At 39.0% G+C, this 22,670-nt stretch overlaps 2 protein-coding genes across 2 annotated transcripts; both read left to right on the top strand.

Annotated features, from left to right (window-relative positions):
* Positions 1-330: 330 nt before the first annotated feature.
* On the top strand, positions 331-6,089 carry LOC129416561 (hydroxycarboxylic acid receptor 2-like). Its single transcript, XM_073872989.1, has 2 exons — positions 331-440; positions 2,902-6,089. Exon 2 carries the CDS (start codon positions 2,910-2,912, stop codon positions 3,858-3,860), a length of 951 nt encoding a protein of 316 aa, XP_073729090.1. The 5' UTR covers positions 331-440; positions 2,902-2,909; the 3' UTR covers positions 3,861-6,089.
* A 10,821-nt stretch (positions 6,090-16,910) lies between these two features.
* On the top strand, positions 16,911-19,482 carry LOC129416719 (hydroxycarboxylic acid receptor 2). The gene has a single exon (XM_055171083.2). The coding sequence runs from the start codon at positions 17,690-17,692 to the stop codon at positions 18,635-18,637; it is 948 nt and encodes a 315-aa protein (XP_055027058.1). The 5' UTR covers positions 16,911-17,689; the 3' UTR covers positions 18,638-19,482.
* The last annotated feature ends 3,188 nt before the right edge of the window (positions 19,483-22,670 follow it).

Raw genomic sequence — 22,670 nt, 5'->3', positions numbered from 1 at the left:
TTTAAAAGTAGATCATCATACAAAAAAGTCTGGACACCCCCGACTTACTGTAATCTCCATTTTTATTCACACTCTACCCACGACTTTAACCACAGTTAACAACGCCCCTTTTCTGAAAGTTTTTTAAAATCTGAGGTGTGAAAAGGAACTGCTGAAATGATGGTTTCATGACACTAAGTTATTTATTCAATATGATTTTGCTGGTTTAGAGGAGTCTTATGAGGACAAAGCAAAACATGTACTGGATGTATTATGTGAGTGTAGCCTATGTGAGTGTAAGCACTTTAAGAAGCCGTGACTTAATATGAGACTCGGCTGACGTGAAATTGCAAGGGAAGTATGCTGTGATAAATACTGTGCGGTTGCCTTCAAACCGTAATTCTGCATTTCTTCACACTCTGTCTACATCTCAGTCAGCAAACACTACAAAGTGAACTCAAGTAAGTGAAAACGTTTTGTTATAGAAATGTTCTACAATGTTTCTTGAATGGATGTGCTTGAATTCTTTCAAAGAGAGATGGACACAATTAACTATTTTCACTTTTTACTTAAGTATATTTTTCAAATATCTGTACTTTATAAATTTTTTTCTTTCACTGAATGCCAATGCATAATATCATACTCCACTACATTTTTAAATGTATGTAAATAAACTCTTCAGTGTGCTGGCGTCCTCGTGCAGGTTACTCAATTAACAATCTAGTACTTTCTTACTTTTACTCAAATAAAACTTCTTCCTACTTTTACTTAAGTAAAAGTAAAAAGCACTAGATTTTAATATAATTATGTATTAAATTAAATATAATTAAATGTATTCAAATAAAATAATATGATACTATAATCAGGGTATTAATCCTCCGATCATTTCATATTCATTTTCAAAAAATAAAAGGAAAACTAAAAATGAACAGACTGATTTTTTTTTAAAAAGGAAGTGATATTTCCTATATTTAGTTACTCAGTCTTAGTTCTTAAAACTACATTGTAAAAATGAAATAAAGACAATCTTAAAAATGTTCAACTAAGGAGCTAGGCCTCTCTTTTCTCACCAGCATTTGCAAAGGTTACTGGCTGAGGGAGCAAAACCACGGCAATGGCATCTTTACCATTATTAACTTTCATATGACCTATAAAAGAACCTTTCCCAAATGGGTGTACCAAAAATGCTCTGCAATGCAGATTTTGCAGAGAACAAAACCTGAAAAGACACGGCCATGTCGATGATAGGCATCTAGAGCTAGCAGGGGCCAGCACAATAAATTAGGAACATTTATAGGCTATTTTAGATTTATTATATTTGTTATGAATGCAGTACATTATGCAAAAACATTTAGCCTGCAAAAGCAGTCATACAATCATTAATCATGTTCATGATAATATCTGTGTGCCCTGCTAAAGATTTCATTGACTTTTGTAAGACTGAGAAGCTAAATGTATGTAAAAAATTATCATTCTTATTTTTTCCTTTTGCGAACAGAAATAATAACAATTTCTTTCCAGTTTTTTTATTTGAAAGCGGATATGGAGTGATCAGAAGATACCCTGATTTACTATGCTTTAGAATGTAGTGAAGTAAATATTTTTCGAATATTACTTATAAGTACCATCCACCTCTGCTTTGGAGAACATTGCATCATGAATGTTGAGACACTGGGGAACGCTTCAGGTGTGGGCACCTGTGTCTAAGCATGTGTGAAAGTACAACTATTAATAGGCAATGCAGAGGTCATGAGATGTAGCAATGCTGAGCAGATGCTATCGCTCTGGTATATGAGGCATGCTGTATGGTTACACCACTAAATCAAATGTATTTATATAGAGCTTTTTACAATGTTACATTGTTTGAAAAAGAAATCCCAGAAACCAGGATAACTAATTATTAAATATAAAACTGCATACTAAATGATTATATATGCTATCCCAGTGTTATGGATGTGAAATGGTAATAAAGGCATTTGTTTATATGCAATGAAAATCTTATGGCAACAATTTTCTAATTTGGAACTGGTTTCAAAAACTGTCAGGTCCGATTGTCCAGCAAATGTCAAGCAGCTAGACTTTTGATAATGTTTCATATGGTAATACTTTTTTCATTTTTTTTGTGAGAGCTCTGGCTGCTGCATTTTGGACCAGTTCAAATTTCTGTATTAAACCTAAAGGACAGCCAGTAAGGCATTGCAAAAATCTAGATGCCTTTCTGTGTTTGACCAAGAGAGACTATATCTAAGTTTTTATATTTTTAAAATGATGAAACACAGTTGTACAAATATTTATAAAATTCTAGGTTGTTAACACTGTAAATTTTTTTTTTTTAATATAATTTAGACTTTTTCTGAATTAAGTAGAAGAAAGTTGCTGGTATTACAGTTTTTTAGAACAGCTATGCATTCTGTCATTTTGGTGAACTGTGTTTCATCAGACTTTGAAAAAAATACAGCTGAAAATAATCAGTGTAGCAGTAAAAATAATTCAATGTCTCTTAATTATAGCTCTTAGAGGTAGCATGTATAGGGTAAAAATTAAAGGCCCCAGCACTGAACCCTGTGGGATTGTACTTGTGATTAGAAGGAGGCACGCACATCCAAACACTAGCAGGTGCCGGAATCCAAAAATAAAGTATACAACAAAACAAAATAGAATCCGCACACTGAACTCAACATAAACTCATGTAATCACTTTAGTAACTTTTCGGGCACCCCCCTTCATCAGACAAAATAGAATCTTGCATTTGCTTGCATTTTTGAAAAGCGTGGCTTTCATTGGATATAATATGCCGGCATAAACGCCTTCGTGTACACACCCCCTAACTGAGGCAATTTTCTGTGGCACTGACATTTTCTACGGTAATATGAATGAGGAACAGTAATGTGTTAAGACTAAACTCTAAACTCTATTTTTCAGAAACTACCATGACATCCAACATCACTGCACATAACAACAAACTGGATTCATCTATTCTTCCTCCTGTGCTAATTGTTGAGTTTCTACTTGGTCTACCTGGCAATGCCATGGCATTATGGGTTTTTCGCAAAAATATGAAGTCTTGGAGGGTCAACGTCATGTTCCTCTTCAACCTTGTTCTGTCTGACGTCCTGCTCCTCTTGAGTCTACCCTTCCGCATTGACAACTACTTACGTAATGAGACGTGGATATTCGGCGATGCCTGGTGTCGGATAAATCTGTTCATGCTGGCCGTCAACCGCTCAGCCAGCATTGCCTTCATGACTGCAGTGGCTTTTGACCGCTATTTTAAAGTGGTCCATCCGCATCACGTAATCAATCACATGAACTTAAAGCAAGGAACCTGTGTTTCCTGCTTCATCTGGGGAGTTGTAATAGCCCTGAGGACCCCTTTACTGGCCAACAACCTCCTAAGCAACACCTCCCATTGCAGAAGTTTCGGTCATGAGAAACTTTCACTAGGTATCCGCCTACATTATGTTGTGTTTATTTTTGAGTTTTTCGTGCCTCTAATATTCCTGATCTTTTGCTCTGTGAGCATCGCCTGCAAGCTGCGTTCTCGACGGATGGACAAAGGCAAGAGGGGACAAAGGGCTATTCGGACCGTCCTGGTTATCATTGGGGTTTTCATTTTTTGTTTCTTCCCCAGCGTTGCCACAGGGTTGTTTGGCCTTCATTTAAAATCACTTGGAAAAGATGTTAGCAATCCAGACCATCTGTTCTCTCAGTGGTTTCAAACCTCCTTAGCATTCACCTATCTGAACAGCGCTCTGGATCCGGTCATCTATTGCTTCTCCAGTTCAATATTTTTCAATTATTTGAAAAGAACGTTAAATCGGATTGGCTTCTTACAGCTAGAACTCAACAGACGGGGCTGCATGCAAAACGGAAATGACTGAGAAGATACAGCTGGATTGGACAGGAGAGATATTCAATGTTGACTAAGTGACTAAAGTGTACAGATATACTCAAGGATGATATGTGCCATTTTATCAGTATAAAAATACTTCCTCATTTCCCATCAGAGACAATTCTTAAGAGCCGTTCACATTATAATGATAACGATAGGCTAACTATAGTTTTAAAAATCTTTATATTAAAGAGAATAGCGGAGATCACACCACAACTAAAACAATAAAGATTAATCATTTAACTTATCATCTGTAAATATTGTTATTGTCTGTTAGCATAAAAAACATATTCAACTACAAAAATACACACACACACACACACACACACACACACACACACACATTCTGGTTTCCATGTTTTGTGGGGACATTCCATAGACGTAATGCATTTTACACGTACAAACTGTATATTCTATTCCCCTAACCTACCCCAATCCCTAACCCCAACCCTCACAGAAACCCTTTTCCTACTTCACATTTTCAATAAACATCATTCTGTTTGATTTATAAGCATGTTTCCTCATGAGGACATCAAAATGTCCCCACAAGGTCATAAAAACTACTAGACAATTGGCAATGAAAGATGGTTCAGTACCCACTTTATTTGGAACAACATGTGTCTCCTAACCACAACCTGTAAGTATGATTATAGCTACATACTTGCTTAAATGAGTGTAAGTCTTAATGTCTGTCGTCGTTTTTATAACCTGGACTAATGATGAATGATGTGTATTGATGTTGTTTTTAAACTCTTAACCTGATAAGGAACACTGTGCCGTACACGGTACACCCCCTCCCTTGCACGTGAGGCTGCATTATGTCATTGTAACTTTGAAGCATTAAATCTTCAAAATATCCGGTCATGCGGCACATCGTTGTAAAGCTTAGACTTTCGGAATTCCATTCAGCAAACACACAAAGCACAATATGATTTTTAGCAATCATAAAACTGTAATCTAGTTGTTAGTTACCTGAACCGGGCGGCGCCGATTTAGGATATTTACTTACCTTTAAAATCTTCCCTTTATCCGCTTCGGTGAAATTGTCCAATAAATCCCCAAAAGCCAAGCCTTTTAATCCAAAACGATTTGTTCATCTCACAATCTTGACGTTTCTGACCGAATTACGATATAAATACTGTATACAATTAGTTCACTAACGGACATTTGTTCAAATCTTACTTTTCATTCACGATTTATAATGAATATATTTGGATGTCACGTTTATTGTGCAACGTCTGAGGAAAAAATACGCCCCCTTGTGGAATTTCAGCCGTTCCATAAGAGGCTACTATACTGTCAGAGAGTCAAGTTAGCAAGCGGCTAACGCATGCTCAATTACGGTTTTGCTATGACCCGGTTAGCTTACATAAATCCTTAAATGAGTGTAAAATGTTAGTTTCTATCGTCGTTTTTAGTGCTTGAATTAATGATGAATGATGTCGTGTTTAACTCTTAATATACTGTCAGAGAGTCACATTAGCAAGCGGCTAACACATGCTCACTTATGGTTTTGCTATGACCCGTTTAGCTTACATTAATGCTTAAATGAGTGTAAAATGTTAGTTTCTATCGTCGTTTTTATTGCTTGGTTTAATAATGAATAATGATAATGTCTTCTCAGTAAATCATGTTAGCACTAGGTCAATACATTTTGCACTACTTTTGGTCTGTGCCACTGATCTGTGGTCTGTGCGGAGACTCTGTCAGTTGACCAATCAGAGCAGAGTAGGCTACTGAAAGGTGGGTTAAGGCAGACTGAGTCGTTCAATTGCTTCACACGAACCGTTTAGGGATCTCTGAGAAATGGAGTAATTATATTTATATTTTGAGAAAATGACAGTGTTTTTTGACCTTGCATGCATTTAAACCTTTTGTCCCAGACTTATACACAGTGATAGGACACTTAAAATTGGCATCTAACTGGCTCTTTAAAGTAGCTTCCCCAACACTTGGTGTAATTGTAGGGTGGGACTATATGTTTTTACGACTAATGGCAATCAATAGAAGTAAAAAAAAAACAGGAACCCAGAGAGGTGGGTTAATTTACCATCAGCAAAACCCTGAACTCTTAGTTAATTCACTCAAACCTAGGACCCTAGACAATCTACTGAAGGAAATGTGGGGTTAATTTGCACTCCAGGTAACAACACAGACATTGACAATGAATTGCTGATTTCATGCTGAGTCACATTATGTAGAACGTTAAGGTACATGTAAGATTTTTGTATGAAAATATCTAAAGATGTTTATATTGTTTGTTCACATGTGTACAAACAATATAAATATAATGTAATGTTTTCATCCAGATAATTTTTTTAAAAGCATTCAGCCCTGATCATGAGGTTGCCTGTCAATGGTGTCAGGTCCGCATTATCTGTCATGCAGAGCTATGACATCATAGTATAAAAAATGCGATCCACTCTCGAGTCGCTTTGATACTCCCATCAATCTGTGCAGCGCCACATGTGGAAGTAGTATTAACACTATTGTTGTTTCTATAAAGCCACTCTGTTGGATTACATTACATGTAACACAGGGGTGTAATGGTAAGTCATGGTTCAGTTCAAACCTCGGTTCAGTTGTCATGGTTCGGTATGGTTTCAAAAGAAAAAGCGACACAGCTTTGTTTAATTTCAAAACTCAACAATGGCACGAAAGAAGAAGTGTGTTTTTGGATGTAAGGAGAAGAAAGCCAGCCTTATGAAAACAATGGATATAGTTTATTATCCGGGGTAGCAGCGGAGTTTTGTGTGTGTGTTTGATGCGCTGGATTTTCCCAACTGGGTCATGAGTTGCATGCGGTAAGTAAGACTTCAGTCTTATGTTGGTTGTAATACTACTCTATAAGTACTCCAGATTAACATCAGAAATGCAGAAACAGCGTGTGTTAAGTGAGCTTCAAAGGCAGGGTGCATGATTTCTGAAAGCCAATGTTGATTTGAAATCACCTAAACAAACACGACCCTACACCAAAAGAATCTGGACCTTCTTTTGATAGACCTGCCCCACACATATGCAACCCAGGCAATGATGTTGGTTAGTAGACACGCCCCTTAGTGCTGATTTGCTACAAGTTTGTTTTGGTACTCGGTCCGACTCCCTTTTCCAAAGTTTTTTCAAAAATCATGCACCCCCCTTTGAGGGAGTTAACACAATTCTATTATAACACAATAATATGGGGAACAAAACTCCAATAATATTATGATTGGGGGAGTGCCTGGCTGGTTGCCTTACAGGAAATTCCAAACCATGCTGTACACACTTAAAGTCAGATATAAGTAATAATTCCACAGCACATGTATAGCATCAACATGTCAATAGAAATAAAGACTGAGAAGAAAAAAGATTCAACAAATAGGCCTACAACAAAAATCTTTCAATTCAAACAAAAATACAACATTTCACATACGTTTAATACAAATACTGAAATACCAAATCCAGACTCATATAAAACAGAAGTCTTACCTCACAGAAACACAAATAAGCGGAGCATCAGCGTTACACCAAGCAATGTGAGGCAAAGACAAATAAAAAAAGACTAATAAAAATGAAATAACAAAACAAAAGATAAAGAAACAATACAAAGCAGCCAAACGGCAGCAGTGCAGAACATTTTGTATTAGTACAGCAGGATATAGGCACAAAATGCCAGACGTAGCACAGCTCTGCAGATAAAGTAATGGCATCAAAAGAGTTATAAATAAATGCAGGAAACATCAATATGAAACACTAGACAGAGCGAAGCTCGGCAGAAGAGCATTCAAAGAGTTCATAACAGAAGCAGAAAACGAGTAGCATGAATCTGCAGTTTTAGGACCTCTGTTTTAGGGTCCTAGTTTTATTTGTGACAGCGCCACCTACCAAAGTGGATAAATGATCAAAGACTGCATGGCGGGGTTGTCTTCGTCAATGATGACGATAACAAAATGATTTCGTTGCAACCTTTTTTATGACGATAACACGACGATGACTAGCTAAAAATGGCTCGAATGTGACTAAAACATGACGAGACGCTTCTAGTTTTCGTTGACGAGACGAGACGGAACAAAATGATTATAAGTCTGATGTTCACAATGCATGTAATTTCTGCCTATTTTGTGTGAAATCTGTCTGTTTTTATTTAAAAAGTATTAGCAATGCTGCCGCTTCCTATCCTTGTTTTGGGTACGCCCACCATGCACACGCACCAGATTTCAAACAACAACAACGCGGCTGTGGCTAGTTTGAAGGACCGTGGTGGTGACGCCAATAAACGGAAATGACCAGATGATTTATGGACATACTTTCAGTATAATCCATCAGAAAGAAAAACATAATGCATATTGGGAGACGACGGCAAATGTGGCCACAAACTAGGTGGGAAGAATACCACCAACCTCAAGCGGCACCTGAAGGCTTATCACACAACCCATTAGTAAACACATTTTAAGCAGGGCTGCACGATAACTTGCACGCAATTGTCACGTGCATCTCGTTGATTAGTAGTAAACCGGCATCACCTGCTCTCAGAACCGGCTGCCGGTTTCCGCTTCTGAGAGCAGCTGATGGTGGTTTACTACTAATTAATGAACCGGCTTTACTGAAGAGGTGCGCGGGATAGTCGCATGCCATTTATCAGCAGTCCTAACTTTTAAGTTACATTATGGAGCCAGAGAAAACTGAAATGATATATTGTAAACAGTTATGCAAAGCTAACGTGTTGCTAACTAGATGCTTACATGTTGTTTTGTAACGTTAAAGTCTTTGGTAGCCACAAATTTTGATAGAATATCTGTTGGAAATCAGACGTTTTTGTTTTCTTAAGTTACAGACACCAGCCTTGTTTGTGTCTGTATGTTTATTGAGTTAAAAATGGTAAGGTTAAAATCTCCTAGTCTCTGTGTCTGTTGGTTTACTAACCTAACATTTAGTGTCCAGAAATGAACACTTAGTGTAATTGTCACGGAGTGACTTTCTGAAGGGCCAGTCACTTCCTCCAATTCCATGGCAACCCAAATCGGGTTTTATTAGCAACAGGTGTGGAAACGAGTGTGGCGATACATGATTGGGCGATTGCATGAAGAGGAGGCACATAAATAGGGTTGTGAGAAACCGGAAGGGGGCGGTTGATCTGGGGCAAACTTATTTCCGCCAAAGGCGGATGAAATTCATTGCCTTCTAAAGAGTTGGAAGGCCCCATAGATCCGGCTGTCGCATGGAAGGGAGCGGAAAGAGGACGGGGCTGAAGGAGATGAACGAAAGAGCAGTTTATTCTAGCCGATACGGCAAGCGAGTTGGAGTATTCAGGCGAGTGCAGTGGACAGAAGGCGGAGGATATTATTGGCTGGGCGAAGAAGGATTAAGGATTGACAGAAACAGAGACCGGGCTGAGTATATTGTGGGCTATATCTAACTGTGAAATGCTCCATGGAAGTGTGTTACAGACTCTGAGTGGTTGTAAACAGGAAGACTCACCGGATGTACTGCCGAAGGAGGCCGTTCAGACGAAGTCACACAGCAGCAGGAAAATTATCCAGAAGCTGGAAGGAAGAGGAAAAGAGATCTCATGTTAATCACAGTGTGAGTACCCCAAAGCATTGTAAAGCAGCGTAATCATCTAGAACCACTGATCTAGAGTGACCTATCTGTGAGTCTTTTGCAAGTTGTGGCATAGGATGTGAGTGGCCCCACCGTGGAGAAAGAGTGTGGGTGAGCCGGGAACGGTGAGCGAAGGAAGAAGCTGGGGGTGTCGCGGCGGTGACGTCTATCTCTAATTATTCGCTGCATCAGTGTCTCAGCGATCTCCATGACGAGTCCTTAGTCAGACGTGGCTTTGACCTTAATTTCACCAAGAGTGTGTGGAGTGCAGTGGGTGAGTCTTTGTCCTTTGCTGTGAGTGTATACACTTGAAAACTGCAGTGTTGTGCAGTGTCTGTGTCGTCAACAACCACTTTCCAGGCCAGACGAAATCCTGTGAAGGAAGTGAACATTGCGGCTGGGGAACTAACCATCTCCATTTATATGCCGTTGGCGACATCCTGACTCTTTCCCCCCACGTGACGGTAGTGTGGCAACAACCTCAAGTAAGAATAGTGTGGATACATTGGGAAATGTTAATGGTGAGAAGTTGGCTGCTGTAAGAGAAAATCAGCTGTGTGTGTGTTTAATTACCTGTGTGGAGCATCTTCAAAGGTCCGCCCCTGTCTAGATCTTGCCCTGTCGGTTGGAAAAGAGGAGGGAGAAGGGTTCGCATCCACCAAGTGTAACACACCCCGGGAGAAACATCTTACCTGAACTTACCTGTGTGGTAACACCTGTGGAGGCCGTGTTCGGCCCAACGCAGCAGCAGCCTTCGATCCACATCTCCATCTGCCTTTGGCTTGAAGCCTCAGAAAGAGTAAACGCCCGATGTCCATTTCCCCAAAGGTCTGTGAGTTATATCCTTTTCCAGTCTCTTCTGTATACTTACCATATGCCTAAAGCTAAAGCCAGCATATTGTGTTGTACGCCCGCCTGCAAGCCCAAGTGAAGCCCTAGTTACCCTGTTACGTACTTACCACATGCCCGAAGCTAAAGCTAGCATACTGTGTTGTACGGCCACCTGCAAGCCCAAGTGAAGCCTCAGTTACCCTGTAATGTACTTACCCTATGCCTAAATCTAACGTCAGCATATTGTGTTGTACGCCCGTCCGTATACCCAAGTGAAGCCCCAGTTGCCCTTTTTATGTGTGTTCCATATGCCCCAAAGCTAAAGCCTGTTGTGCATACACTGTATGTCCAAAGAAGCCCCAGTTGCCCCGTTATACACTCCCCGTATCGCATACTTACCTGTAAGTCGAGTGAAGATCCAGCTGCCCTTTATACACTTACTGGCACGCCCAAGTGAAGATCCAGTTGCTCTTTGTATACTCACAATCTGCTCAAGCTACAACCAGTGCATTTCGCTGTTATAATTACCTGTATGTTCCAGCGCAGATCTAGTGGACCTCTCTGAAGTACCCACCCGTTCGTCAACTGGTCTCCAGTGACACATAGCAGCGAGAGCCCCCGGGCCCCACCAGGACGGTATAAGTTCGATCTCGGCAGCCATCGGGTATTCCCACCTGCACCGGGACGGTCAAGAGTTCGGGCCGCATCGGAGCTCGCTACATGTAGCAGCAGGTACTCTTTGAAATTCAACACTTTGGTACTTACCCTTTGTATCCTTTACGCCCAGGAAAAGAGAGGGCCTTGGACCGCCTCCCTGTAAGCCAGAACACATAGTGAATAAGCTGTTTATCGTCGCACTAACGGAATAAAGAAGAGTGAAGGACCCACCTGAGCTTTCCCGCGACGGAGTCCAGGCGACTCAAGACTGTTACTCTCCGGTTGGAGAGTTGGATTTTAGCCTCCCTTTCCCTTTCCATAATATCTTTTTAAATAATTTAATAAAGTTTGTTTTCATATTTACTTACGCTCTCTGTGTGTCTGGTCATTGGGGTGCTCTTGGGACCTCCTTGAGGTGGAAACTAGGGAGGGGCGATACTCACGACATCTGTGGTCCGCTCCGACCTGTGACATAATTCTATAGGTAACTTTATTTCAACTGCGTATTTCACTCATAAAACAACAGGCCTATCAGAAGATAGGCTCATGAATATTACTTATTACGAGCCAAAATTACCTGTTTTTAGCAGAGCTCCTGAAAGTGGAGCTGTAAAAAATATATAGAGATTGTTTTTGATACTTAAACTGCAAATATATATTCTAAAGGACATCATAACCTAAAATAGAACTCCAGAAAGCTTAAAAATATGTGACCTTTAAAGGTAACTAACAAGTCACGCTGTTAACATATCATATACATTCAATTTTACATGACATTCGGCTTGTGAGACATTTCATGGTAAGCTTAAGGTTTTACATCTATCTACTTGTCAAACCTTAGCCCATTTCCAATACTTATTAACCAACTTTTTTTTACTAAAATTGACTTAAACTTGACTAAAACCTTTTTGCGTTTCATTGACTATACCTTGACTAAAACTATCAAGTTTATAAGTGACTAAAATGTGAGTAAAACTAAAAGGGCTGCCAAAAACAACACTGCTGCATGGCATTGCTATGTCGATACTGATAATGGACAATAATCTGAGTACTTACTACATAGTACTTAGAGTAAATACTAAATGTTAATTAAGCTTTATTTGTTTAATGCTAAAAACATGAGGATGTCAACAAAGTTTATGTTGAACTGGCCTGCAAAGCTGCTCTACCCAAAGTGAGTTGCTAACAATAAGTTCTATTCCATGTGTCTTTTTTTACTAGCGCTTTTGGTACTTGTTAGCCTGCTTGTTTAATGAAACAAGTAACATGATTTTGGCAGTTCATCAAGGAATGGAGAGACTAAATTGGAGATTGACTGCAGGCAGGAGTTATGCATATTGATGTTATTATGAGACCGAAGGCAAATTTCCACATTGTGGACAATAAAATGAAAATGAAATGAATGAAATGATGTCTCTGCTCGTTCACTTCAATGGAGCGGGGCGTGGTGATCTCAGCTCATTTCATATAATGAGCTAACAGGAGAAAGACAGTACCTCTCCTCCTTCTCATACAGTTTACACTGAATGACAATATTTGTTTTCGATTTTACTTACATAATTTAAAAGTAGATATTCTAAGCATCATGTAGACATTTATCTTTTGTTTGTATGACAAGTTACAGTTCATTTTCTGACGCGTTTCTGAAAGGACTTCCCTGAGGGAAAGATAACTGAACGCGCATCATGTTTATTTTCTTGAAGCACAACATTTTGATTTTATTGGGAGTGGACGGAAAAAAATAGTAACTTTAATGTTTTAAATTATGTATAAATTATATTTGTATCTTGATTATCTTAAATCAAGTCATTAAGGATGAAGACCTTTTTGTTGTCAGAGGATGTTGGATAGAGCTTATTCTCTTTTTTCTCTCTTTTCTTATCTTGGCCCTGTGATTTTGTGATTTTTCCCATGTGAAATTGTTTACAGTATTCAGTGTAACATTCGAGTGGAATGCTCACGTGACTTGGCAGACATGCTGCTTCTTGGAAGCAAATGCCAAATACTGTTATACAGACAGCTCCATAAATATTGGAACAGAATTTTGTGTTATTTTAGCTGTTTACCAACATTTATTGCAGTTAAAGGCATATAATAAATAGTGACCTCAAAGTGCACTTTCTCAGCTTTAAGGGGGCTTAGGAATTCAAGCCAGTGGTGTAGTGCAAGGTATACGCAGGTATACAAAGTATACCCAATACTTAATTAGATGGCATGTGGTATACGTAAGCAATAAGGTACGAGAGGCTGTGCTGATTTGTGGCAGACTGAGAAATAAATGAATTTATGGGAATGTACAACCATGCTCTCACTTGATGATGATGATGTCACAGCAGTAGGCAGCGCAAATATAACGACACGACTATAATCCCTCCAACTCTGAAGTGTTACTAAACTCGATACAAAAGCTAACAAAGCCAAAGTGAGGTGAGCTGAAATTACCTAAACCGTGGAGTACTATGCAAGGTAAAAGCGCCATATGGTGAGGTCATGGCACACTCATTGTGTACTTATACCATGAACTCAACATTCTGAATTCACAATGAGCTTGCATATTACTCACAATGTAAAAATCTTACTGTATGAGAATGGTGTGACGTCCTTGTGCAAATTAGCAGTATATTCACTTAATGTAATCTCCATCTTTTATTCACACTCTACCCTCCGACTTCAACCCCAGTTAACAACGCCCCTTTTCGGATTGTGTGAAAAGGAACTGCTGAAATGAGGGTTTCATGACACAAAGTTATTTATTCAATATGATTTTGATGGTTTAGAGGAGTCTTATGAGGAAAAAACAAAACATGTACTGGATGCATTATGTGGGAGCATGACCCCTTTAAACAAATAAGGTGGTCCCTCATAGGTCAGCCTACATTTAAAATCATTTTATGTATTCTACAAGAATCCATGTATGCAATTAAACTTCATGCTTTTTAGACATTGTAGAAAACAAATAAAGCAAGCACACAACAACTATACAAATAAACAGACAAACTGCTGTGAGAGTAAGCACTTTTAGATGCCGTGACTTAATACGAGAGTCGGCTGACGTGAAATTGCAAGGGAAGTATGCTGTGAGAAATACTGGGCGGGTATTCTGCATTTCTTCACACTCGGTCTACATCTCAGCCAGCAAACTACTACAAAGTGAACTCAAGTAAGTGAAAACGTTTTGTTATAGAAATGTTCTACAATGTTTCTTGAATGGATGTGCTTGAATTCTTTCGAGGAGAGATGGACTATTTTTACTTACTTAAGTATATTTTTCAAATATCTGTACTTTATCTGTTTTTTTTCTTTCACATTTCTTTCTTTCTTTTACATTTAATACTCAATTAACAATCTAGTACTTTCTTACTTTTATTCAAGTAAAACTTCTTCATACTTTTAATCAAGTAAAACTTCTTCATACTTTTACTTGAGTAAAAGTAGAAAGCACTAGATTTTAATATAATTAGGTATTAAATGAAATATAATTAAATGTAGTCGAATATGAGTATGATACTATAATCAGGGTATCATCCGATCATTCCATATTCATTTTCAAAAAATAAATAAATAATGAACAGACTGATTTTTTAAAAAGGAAGTGATATATTTTCCTATATTTAGTTACTCAGTTTACTTCTTAAAACTACATTGTAAAAATGCATTCAGTTTGGACATAGACTAAACCCTAAGTGCACATATTCTCCTGGGTCATGTCTGTATCTTCTCCATGAATATGTTGGGTATGTATTATTCTTGGCATAGTGTTTATCAAGTTCCACAGCATCACACAGCGTCAACAAACATAACGCAGCATCAAGTTTCTTTGGAAAAGAACCTCCAGTATGTAAGCCCTCGTGCCCCTTTCACATTAGAGCATTTATTTACACGAACTGCACTATTTAGGTTGCAAACCGCTCAGGTTTCTCATTAATGGCAAACATGTTTAGTGTAGTACCTATGTGCTTTTTTTGTGTATTTGGGTCATGAATTAACATACAGTGTGTTAAAAAATAGCATTTAAAGAGCTGGAACTCTGAAAGCATGCAGTTCTGTCTTCATGTTAAGTGGTCTCTGCGATGCTGCAAGAACTGCCAGGCGGATGACATTAAAGTACCGTAAGAAAGATTTGAAAGGAGACTTCTCTGTATGATTTCTTGAATAGCTCTCATGATATTTTGGTGTTATCCCCCTGAGGATTCTTGCAGTGCTGCATTAAGTCAATCACACCTATTGATTATATGGTTGTTGCAGCTGTATGGCTTGCCTGCATTTCACACATGCACCTAAGATTCACCTAAAGCATTTGCCGCAGTGTCAACAAACAAGTGTCTCCTTTCCCGTCTGTCTTACATGAGACATGGGACATGTTGAGGTTTCTAAAGTGTGTTAGACTGCGCTGAATTCTGTGCGGTAAACAGTGTTGGTCAAGTTACTTGGAAATAGTAATTAGTTACTGATTACTGATTACTTCCTTAAGAAAGTAATCTCGTTACTTTACTGATTACTTATTTTCAAAAGTAATTAGTTACTTTACTAGTTACTTTACTAATTACTTTTCAAAAACATGATGCACGACCTGAATATGCTACAGTATAAAGCAACAGGGCCCAGTTGAATAAAGCACCTTAAAGAGTAAACCCTAAACCAACTTTTTTTAGTTAAAGATCTGTAAGAATGATGCTTTATTAGTGCTGTTCATTGATTTTAGTACGTTTTTTGACATTTGGATATAAAGTGTTGCAATACTACAATATATGGTGTAAAAACGTCTGAGTGCTGCCCTCTTCAGGTTAAACGGTGGCTACTGCAGTTGAATTTTCTTATTGGATGTTGGGTCCAAAAAATGACTCGTGACGTAAGCAGGTTCAAGCTCACCACGCCCTTGTTACGATCTCACCACACACTTGGTACAAGCTCAGTTCGTCCCCTCTATCTCTGTTGGGATCTGCCCACTTTTCTTGCATTTTTCAAACAGTGGGTGGAGTCAGGCTCAGACCAGGGGTTTAAGTGTAATTTTCCCTTAAGTTCACCCTTATGTTTCATTTAAGCTTAAGGGTGTTACAAAAAAATGTAAGTTTAAAAGGTCTACGGGTTTAGCATCAGTGTATGATACAGATGCTCTAGCATGATAAATGTAGTATTTTGTTACAGAAGTCCAGATGACAACATGCAGAATATAAACGGGACTTCTTACCTTGGTGTTAATATTACAATTGCGAGTCGAATCCAGTCTGTTTCAGATGTGTTAATAACCCATGATAACACGGTCTCACACCCGTGGCGTCGGTATTTGGCGACACTTGACCGTGCGTCGGTGTGTTGACGCGGAGGGTGTGCCTTTCGCGTCATTTTTTGACGAGCTGGGGACTTCAATACTATTAGGTACGCGAAATTAAACAGTTGTCGCCTGGCATTGGGGTTAGGGAAAGGTTTGGGTAGGGATGTCATTATGTAAATATAACCCTAAACCGACGCGAAAATGGTAGAAAATGGTAAGAAAATAGGAAAGAGAATGCAACGGACTTAATAGTATTGAAGTCCCCAGTTCGTCAAAAAATGACGCGAAAGGTATACCCTCCGCGTCAACATATTGACGCATGGTCAAGTGTCGTCAAATATTGACGCCATGGGGTGAGACTGGGTTGCCCATGAAATCAGTCTAATAGAGTTCATCAAATGACCATTTTTGTCCACAAATGCGTATAATCCATGAAATAGAGATTTATAGCCTGTTGTTTACATCAGATTTCGCGTGAACGTGTATGAGATGGAGCCGCAGCGGTCATGTCAGCTTGTCCACAAATGCGTAACGTTATAATCCATGAAATACAGATATATAGTCTGTTGTTTTACATCAGATTTCACGTGTATGAGATGGAGCCGCAGCGGTCATGTCAGCTGGGGATTCAGGATTGTTTCAGTAAGTTTCACATTCCTGTGCCGGCTTGCTAGGTGTTTGCTTAGATTTGAGGTGGAATTTTCGCTGTGGATAAAAGTTTTATTCCCACGCAGAGTGTACAGCGGATGCTGATGTTTTTGTCACCTTTAACTGGGTTAAACTCAAAGTAATGTCGGTACTTCCAAGCATTAAACGCTGCATAGTCTTGTTCTCTTCCGCGCTCCATGTTGTCTTTTCACGTTCAACACTACACTGACTGACGGCGCGGCGCTCATACGTCATTGTCACTCGTCTTGCAGCACGACAAGAGACAGTCTCACGAAACAAAATCAAGGTTAAAAAATAACGCATTAACGCAGCCTGCTTACGGGAAAGTAACAGTAATCTAATTACTGTTTTTGCAATTGTAATCCCTTACTTTACTCGTTGCTTGAAAAAAGTAATCAGATTACAGTAACGCGTTACTTCTAACGTGTTACTGCCCATCACTGGCGGTAAACCTTAAAGGTGCCAACGAATGCATTGATACAATATGTTAAATTATTCTCTGATATCTACATAGAAGGTATGTTCCAGAGATAGTTTTACATGTCCAGTTACAACCGTAGGATTTGTCCTCCGAATGAAATGGTCTATTATTAACTTTTTTGAAAGGGTCATGAATAATAAAGTTGAGCTCTGCTCTGATCGGCTGTTTCTCAGAGCTGCTTATTTGAGTACCTCTATGTGTTTGCAAACAGGGCGCTCAGAGCGTAAAAACGCCAGCGGCTTGCATTTTTGAAAAGCATACTGTTTGAAATGAGGAACAGTAATGTGTTAAGACTAAATTCTAAACTCTTTTTTTTTCAAAAACTACCATGACATCCAACAACACTACACATCACATCAAACTGGATTCATCTATTCTTCCTCCTGTGCTAATTGTTGAGTTTCTACTTGGTCTACCTGGCAATGCCATGGCATTATGGGTTTTTGGCAAAAAAATGAAGTCTTGGAGGGTCAACGTCATGTTCCTCTTCAACCTTGTTCTGTCTGACGTCCTGCTCATCTTAGGACTACCCTTCCGCATTGACAGCTACTTACGTGATGAGACATGGATATTCGGCGATGCCTGGTGTCGGATAAATCTGTTCATGCTGGCCGTCAACCGCTCAGCCAGCATTGCCTTCATGACTGCAGTGGCTTTCGACCGCTATTTTAAAGTGGTCCATCCGCATCACGTTATCAATCACATGAACTTAAAGCAAGCAACCTTGATTGCATGCTTCATCTGGGGGGTTGTAATAGGCCTGAGGACCCCTTTACTGGCCAACAACCTCCTAAGCAACACCTCCCATTGCAGAAGTTTCTCTGAGAGTCCTTCACTAGGTATCCGCCTACATTATGCTGTGTTTATCTTTGAGTTTTTCGTGCCTCTAATACTTCTGGTCTTTTGCTCTGTGCGCATCGCCTGCATCTTGCATTCTCGACGGATGGACAAAGGCAAGAGGGGACAAAAGGCTATTCGGACAGTCCTGATTATTGTTGGGGTTTTCATCTTTTGTTTCTCCCCCAGTGTTGCCACAGTGTTCATTGGCTTATATTTAAAATCACTTGGAAAAGATGTTAGCAATCCAGAAAATCTAATGTCTCAATGGTTTCAAATCTCCTTAGCATTCACCTATCTGAACAGCGCTCTGGATCCAGTCATCTATTGCTTCTCCAGTTCAATATTTCGCAATGCTTTGAAAAGAACTATAAACCGGACTGGCTTCTTACAGTTACAGCTCAGCAGACGGGACAGCATGCAAAGTGGAAATGACTGAGAATTACAGTTGGATTGGACAGAAGATATAATCAAGTGCAATTCAACAGATATACTCACGGGTGATATGTTCCATCTTGCCAGTATTAAAATACTTCCTCATATCCCAATTTAAAATTCAGAGACAATTCTAAGATTATTGAAGGGCGACTTGCATATTTTGGCATCTTGGTATGGGCATCTTGACCAACAAAAGCTGCATTTACCCTTAAGTGGCACAGATCGGAAATGACCTAAAGACCTGTAAGCAGGAAAAAAGTGCATAGATTTCGATATTCTCAGATCAGCTTCAGGCCTTGTTCATGTGTGAAAATAAATCGGATATGAATCGGATACATGCATACATCTGCAATAGAAACGGACAGATCGGATATTCCCATCTCAAGACGTCATTAAAAATGCGACGTTTGCTATTGAAGTCAACTCAGGTGGACACCACCCGCGATCACATGACTCTACTTAGTAGCGCAATGGAGGACAACAGCTCTGCTTAGTGGAGTAATGTTGAAGTTGTATGTCTTGTTAAAGAAATTAAGCTCAGTATAATATAATCTTGTATAATCATTCTGTCTGTGTCCATGCATATCACAACATTTGACTTCCTCTGAGGTTCAAGCCTTTCCAGTTCAGTATGTCTACCTTGAATTGTTCTGCCAAGTGTTTAGTGTAAATGAGAAGATAATGTGAGCAACAAATCGGAATTGGGCATCAAGATTTGCAGTGTAAATCCAGCCATAGTGACACTAGCTGCGTTTACATGGACAATTGTAATCGGTCTAAATGTTTAACATGAAAATGCTCCATGTAAACACCTCAATCAGAATAAAAAGAGCCAAACCAATTAAATCGGTTTGAAAGGGATGGTTTTTACCTTTTGTAATCCACTCAAAAGGAGATGTAAACACTTAATCGGATTGATAGCTGAAACTGGGAAGCTCTGCGCATGTGTAATGATGAAGAATTTGCGTAATGACGTATGACGCAAAGAACACAAGTTTGTGTTGTGGAAGGAAGTCACATGAAGTGACTGTCTTGTCATTCTTGAATTTTCATATTCTCCTTCCAATCTTTTGTGAAATGATACCAGATAGCGTTGTCCAGTCAGTCCATGATTTATACTCTGATCCAAACCCGTGTGTTCGACTTCACATGGCATTGCCCAGCACCGCTGGAGAGATACAGTACAAAGGAAAGCTGTGGACTTCATACTCGTTCTAGCGGACAGTCTCTGCCACACAGCATGAAGTCAGACACGCTTTTGAACACATGTAAAAGGGTGTTTTTGCTGCACTTGATAAATATAATCAGCATAGTACAAAGCTCTGTGTTCTCGTCATTTGTAAATTATGACCTGAAATAGACACGCAGCTATTTAAGAAGAATGGCTTGTAGAGAGTTGAATGTTTGATTTTTGCCATTTTGGGGTCCATTCGGTTGGTCTCCGGGTCTGGCGGTACCACTTTTGGCATGTCTTGGCGCGGTCCATTGGGTCTGGGTGGGCCACTGGCATCGCGCAGATAGCCAAAGAGTTTCAATATTTTTCCCTGTTTGGGGCGTGACTCTTCTGTAGTTGCATCGTGTGCTGGGGCCCGACAGAAAATTAAAAGCTGCGCTTTTCTAGGCAGATAGCCTATGTCTAGGAACTATACTATCATTTTGGTGTAATAATCAAGGACTTTGCTGCTGTAACATGGCTGCGGGAGGCGCAATGATGTTACGCAGCAGCTGAAAATAGTCCCCTTGTTAACTTTCAATAGAGGATATGTATATGACGTCACCGTCGGCGAGAGGGACTGCGGTTACGCTCACTGAGTGGCAAAAGACAGAGTGGTGAAAACGTGTCGAAATGGGAAAAAGCTGTTGTGCGATAGACTGTACTAACAGATTAACAAGAATTCTGAGCTATCATTTTACAGACTGCCAAAAAACACCAAAAGGAGAAGTAAATTGATCGTTCATTCCAGCGTCCACAGACCACACCTGGGTTGATAAGTTTCTAGGGTCACTATCAAACAAAGGGTTTACTTTCTACTTAAAAGTATTTTTCAAGTGTTTGTATTTTATCCGTGTTTTTCTTTGGAAAACATACATTCCAAAGCATAATTTTTACTCTATTACATTTCATAAATAATACCTTTTTGTTTTACATTTAATGTTTAAGTAAATTAACGTACTTTTACACAAGTAAAAGTACACAATTTAAATATAATTAGGTATTAAATACATTTTAATGTGCAATATTAAAGAATACACAGTATGATTCTATGCTTTAGACTGTAGTGAAATAATGTTTTTCCTACGAGGAAAACACGTCTTAATTGGAAAAGCTTTTGTGCGATAGACTGTACTATCAGATTAACAAGAATTCGGAGCTATTGTTTTACAGACTGCCAAAAAACACAGAAAGGAGAAATAAATAGATCGTTCATGCCAACGTCCACAGACCACAGATGGGTTGATAAGTTGCTAGAGTCACTATCAAGCAGAGGTTTTACTTTCTACTTAAAAGTATTTTCCAAGTATTTGTATTTTATCTGTGTTTTTCTTTGGAAAACATACATTCCAAAGCATAGTATCATAATTTTTATTCTATTACATTTCATAAATACATGTGTTTGTTTTACATTTAATATTTAAGTACATTAACATACTTTTACTCAAGTAAATGTACACAATTTTAATGTAATTAGGTATTACATAAATTTTAATATGCAATGTTAATTGATTATGTTTTAGAATGTAGTGAAGTAAAATACAAACATCCTAATAAAGCACAGATGCTTTGTGCTTACACAGATGTAACTAAGTATTGTCCACCTCTGCTATCAAGTCCAACTAAGTCCAATTTAAGCTGATAATACCCACATTTACTAGCATTTGCGCAGCAGCCGCTATGAAAGCCAGTCATTTTGTTGAAGGTTTGCCACTCGTCATGTGGAAAAATGACGTCAATACATACCCTCTATAGCAGGGGACTAATTCGGGAACTGCTTAATATCATTGCACCTCTGGCAGCCATGTTACAGCAGCAAAGTCACTGATTATTACGCCAGAATGAGAGTATAGTCCTAGCCATATCTGCCTAGAAAATAGCAACTTTTAATTTTCCGTCTGTCTTAGTACACGATGTAACTACAGAAGAGTCAAGTTTTAAATAGGAAAAATATAGAAACTCTTTGGTTATTTTTTAGCGCAATCCTAATGGTCTAATCAGATGCAATGAATTATGCTAAGCTATGCTAAAAGTACCGACAGACCTGGAGATCAGCTGAATGGATTCCAAAATGGTAAAAATCAAATGTTTAACTTTAGGGGAGCTGGAAAATGAGCATATTTTCAAAAAAAGTGGAATGTCCCTTTAAGTGTTCATGTAAACGCTACTGTATGATAGGATTAAAGGTGAACCTAGCTACTGCTTACATCAGTGGTGTACTGTAAGTGTGCACACCAGGAAAAAACATGACAATGCATCGCTGATTTCATGAGTCACCATGGAAATATGCAGAATTTACTCTGTTGGATTGCATTATAACATGAAAACAGCATTTTATTTTATTGCATCATCAATTAACATTTGTGAGTTTAGAAGATTAAGCAGGCCAGTTGACAAACCAAAATTGATACTGTGGTCCCTACTGAAAAATCCAGCTAAAACCAGCATAAGCTGGTGAGCTGGTTTTAGCTGGTCTCCAGCTTGATTTTAGCTGGTTTTGCTGGTGTAGGAAGCTGGTTTTGCTGATGTAGCAAGCTGGTCTAGCTGTGTTTTGGTCACTTTTTAAGCTGGTCTAGCTGGACTTAGCTGGTCAGGCTGGGAGACCAGCTGGCCCACCAGCATGACCAGCTTTGTCAGGCTGGGAGGACCAGCATAAACCACCTTAAACCAGCTAAAACCAGCTTATGCTGGTCTTAGCTGGATTTTTCAGTAGGGGTCTCTTCAACAAGACTCCACATCTACACTACAAATTGTAACATCTTATTAGGTTATGCATGGTATAACTCACAGTAGTCCAACATACAGTTTCAGTGGTTATTTT

The sequence above is a fragment of the Misgurnus anguillicaudatus genome, chromosome 11 (assembly GCF_027580225.2).
Source record: "Misgurnus anguillicaudatus chromosome 11, ASM2758022v2, whole genome shotgun sequence".
Taxonomy (NCBI): domain Eukaryota; kingdom Metazoa; phylum Chordata; class Actinopteri; order Cypriniformes; family Cobitidae; genus Misgurnus; species Misgurnus anguillicaudatus.
Note: the sequence above shows the minus strand (reverse complement) of the source record. Positions and strands in the feature narration are given on the sequence as shown.

Bases quoted from the DNA above. Each gene is read 5' to 3' on its own strand.
- LOC129416719 (XM_055171083.2), top strand. From the start codon at position 17,690: ATGACATCCAACAACACTACACATCACATCAAACTGGATTCATCTATT.
- LOC129416561 (XM_073872989.1), top strand. From the start codon at position 2,910: ATGACATCCAACATCACTGCACATAACAACAAACTGGATTCATCTATT.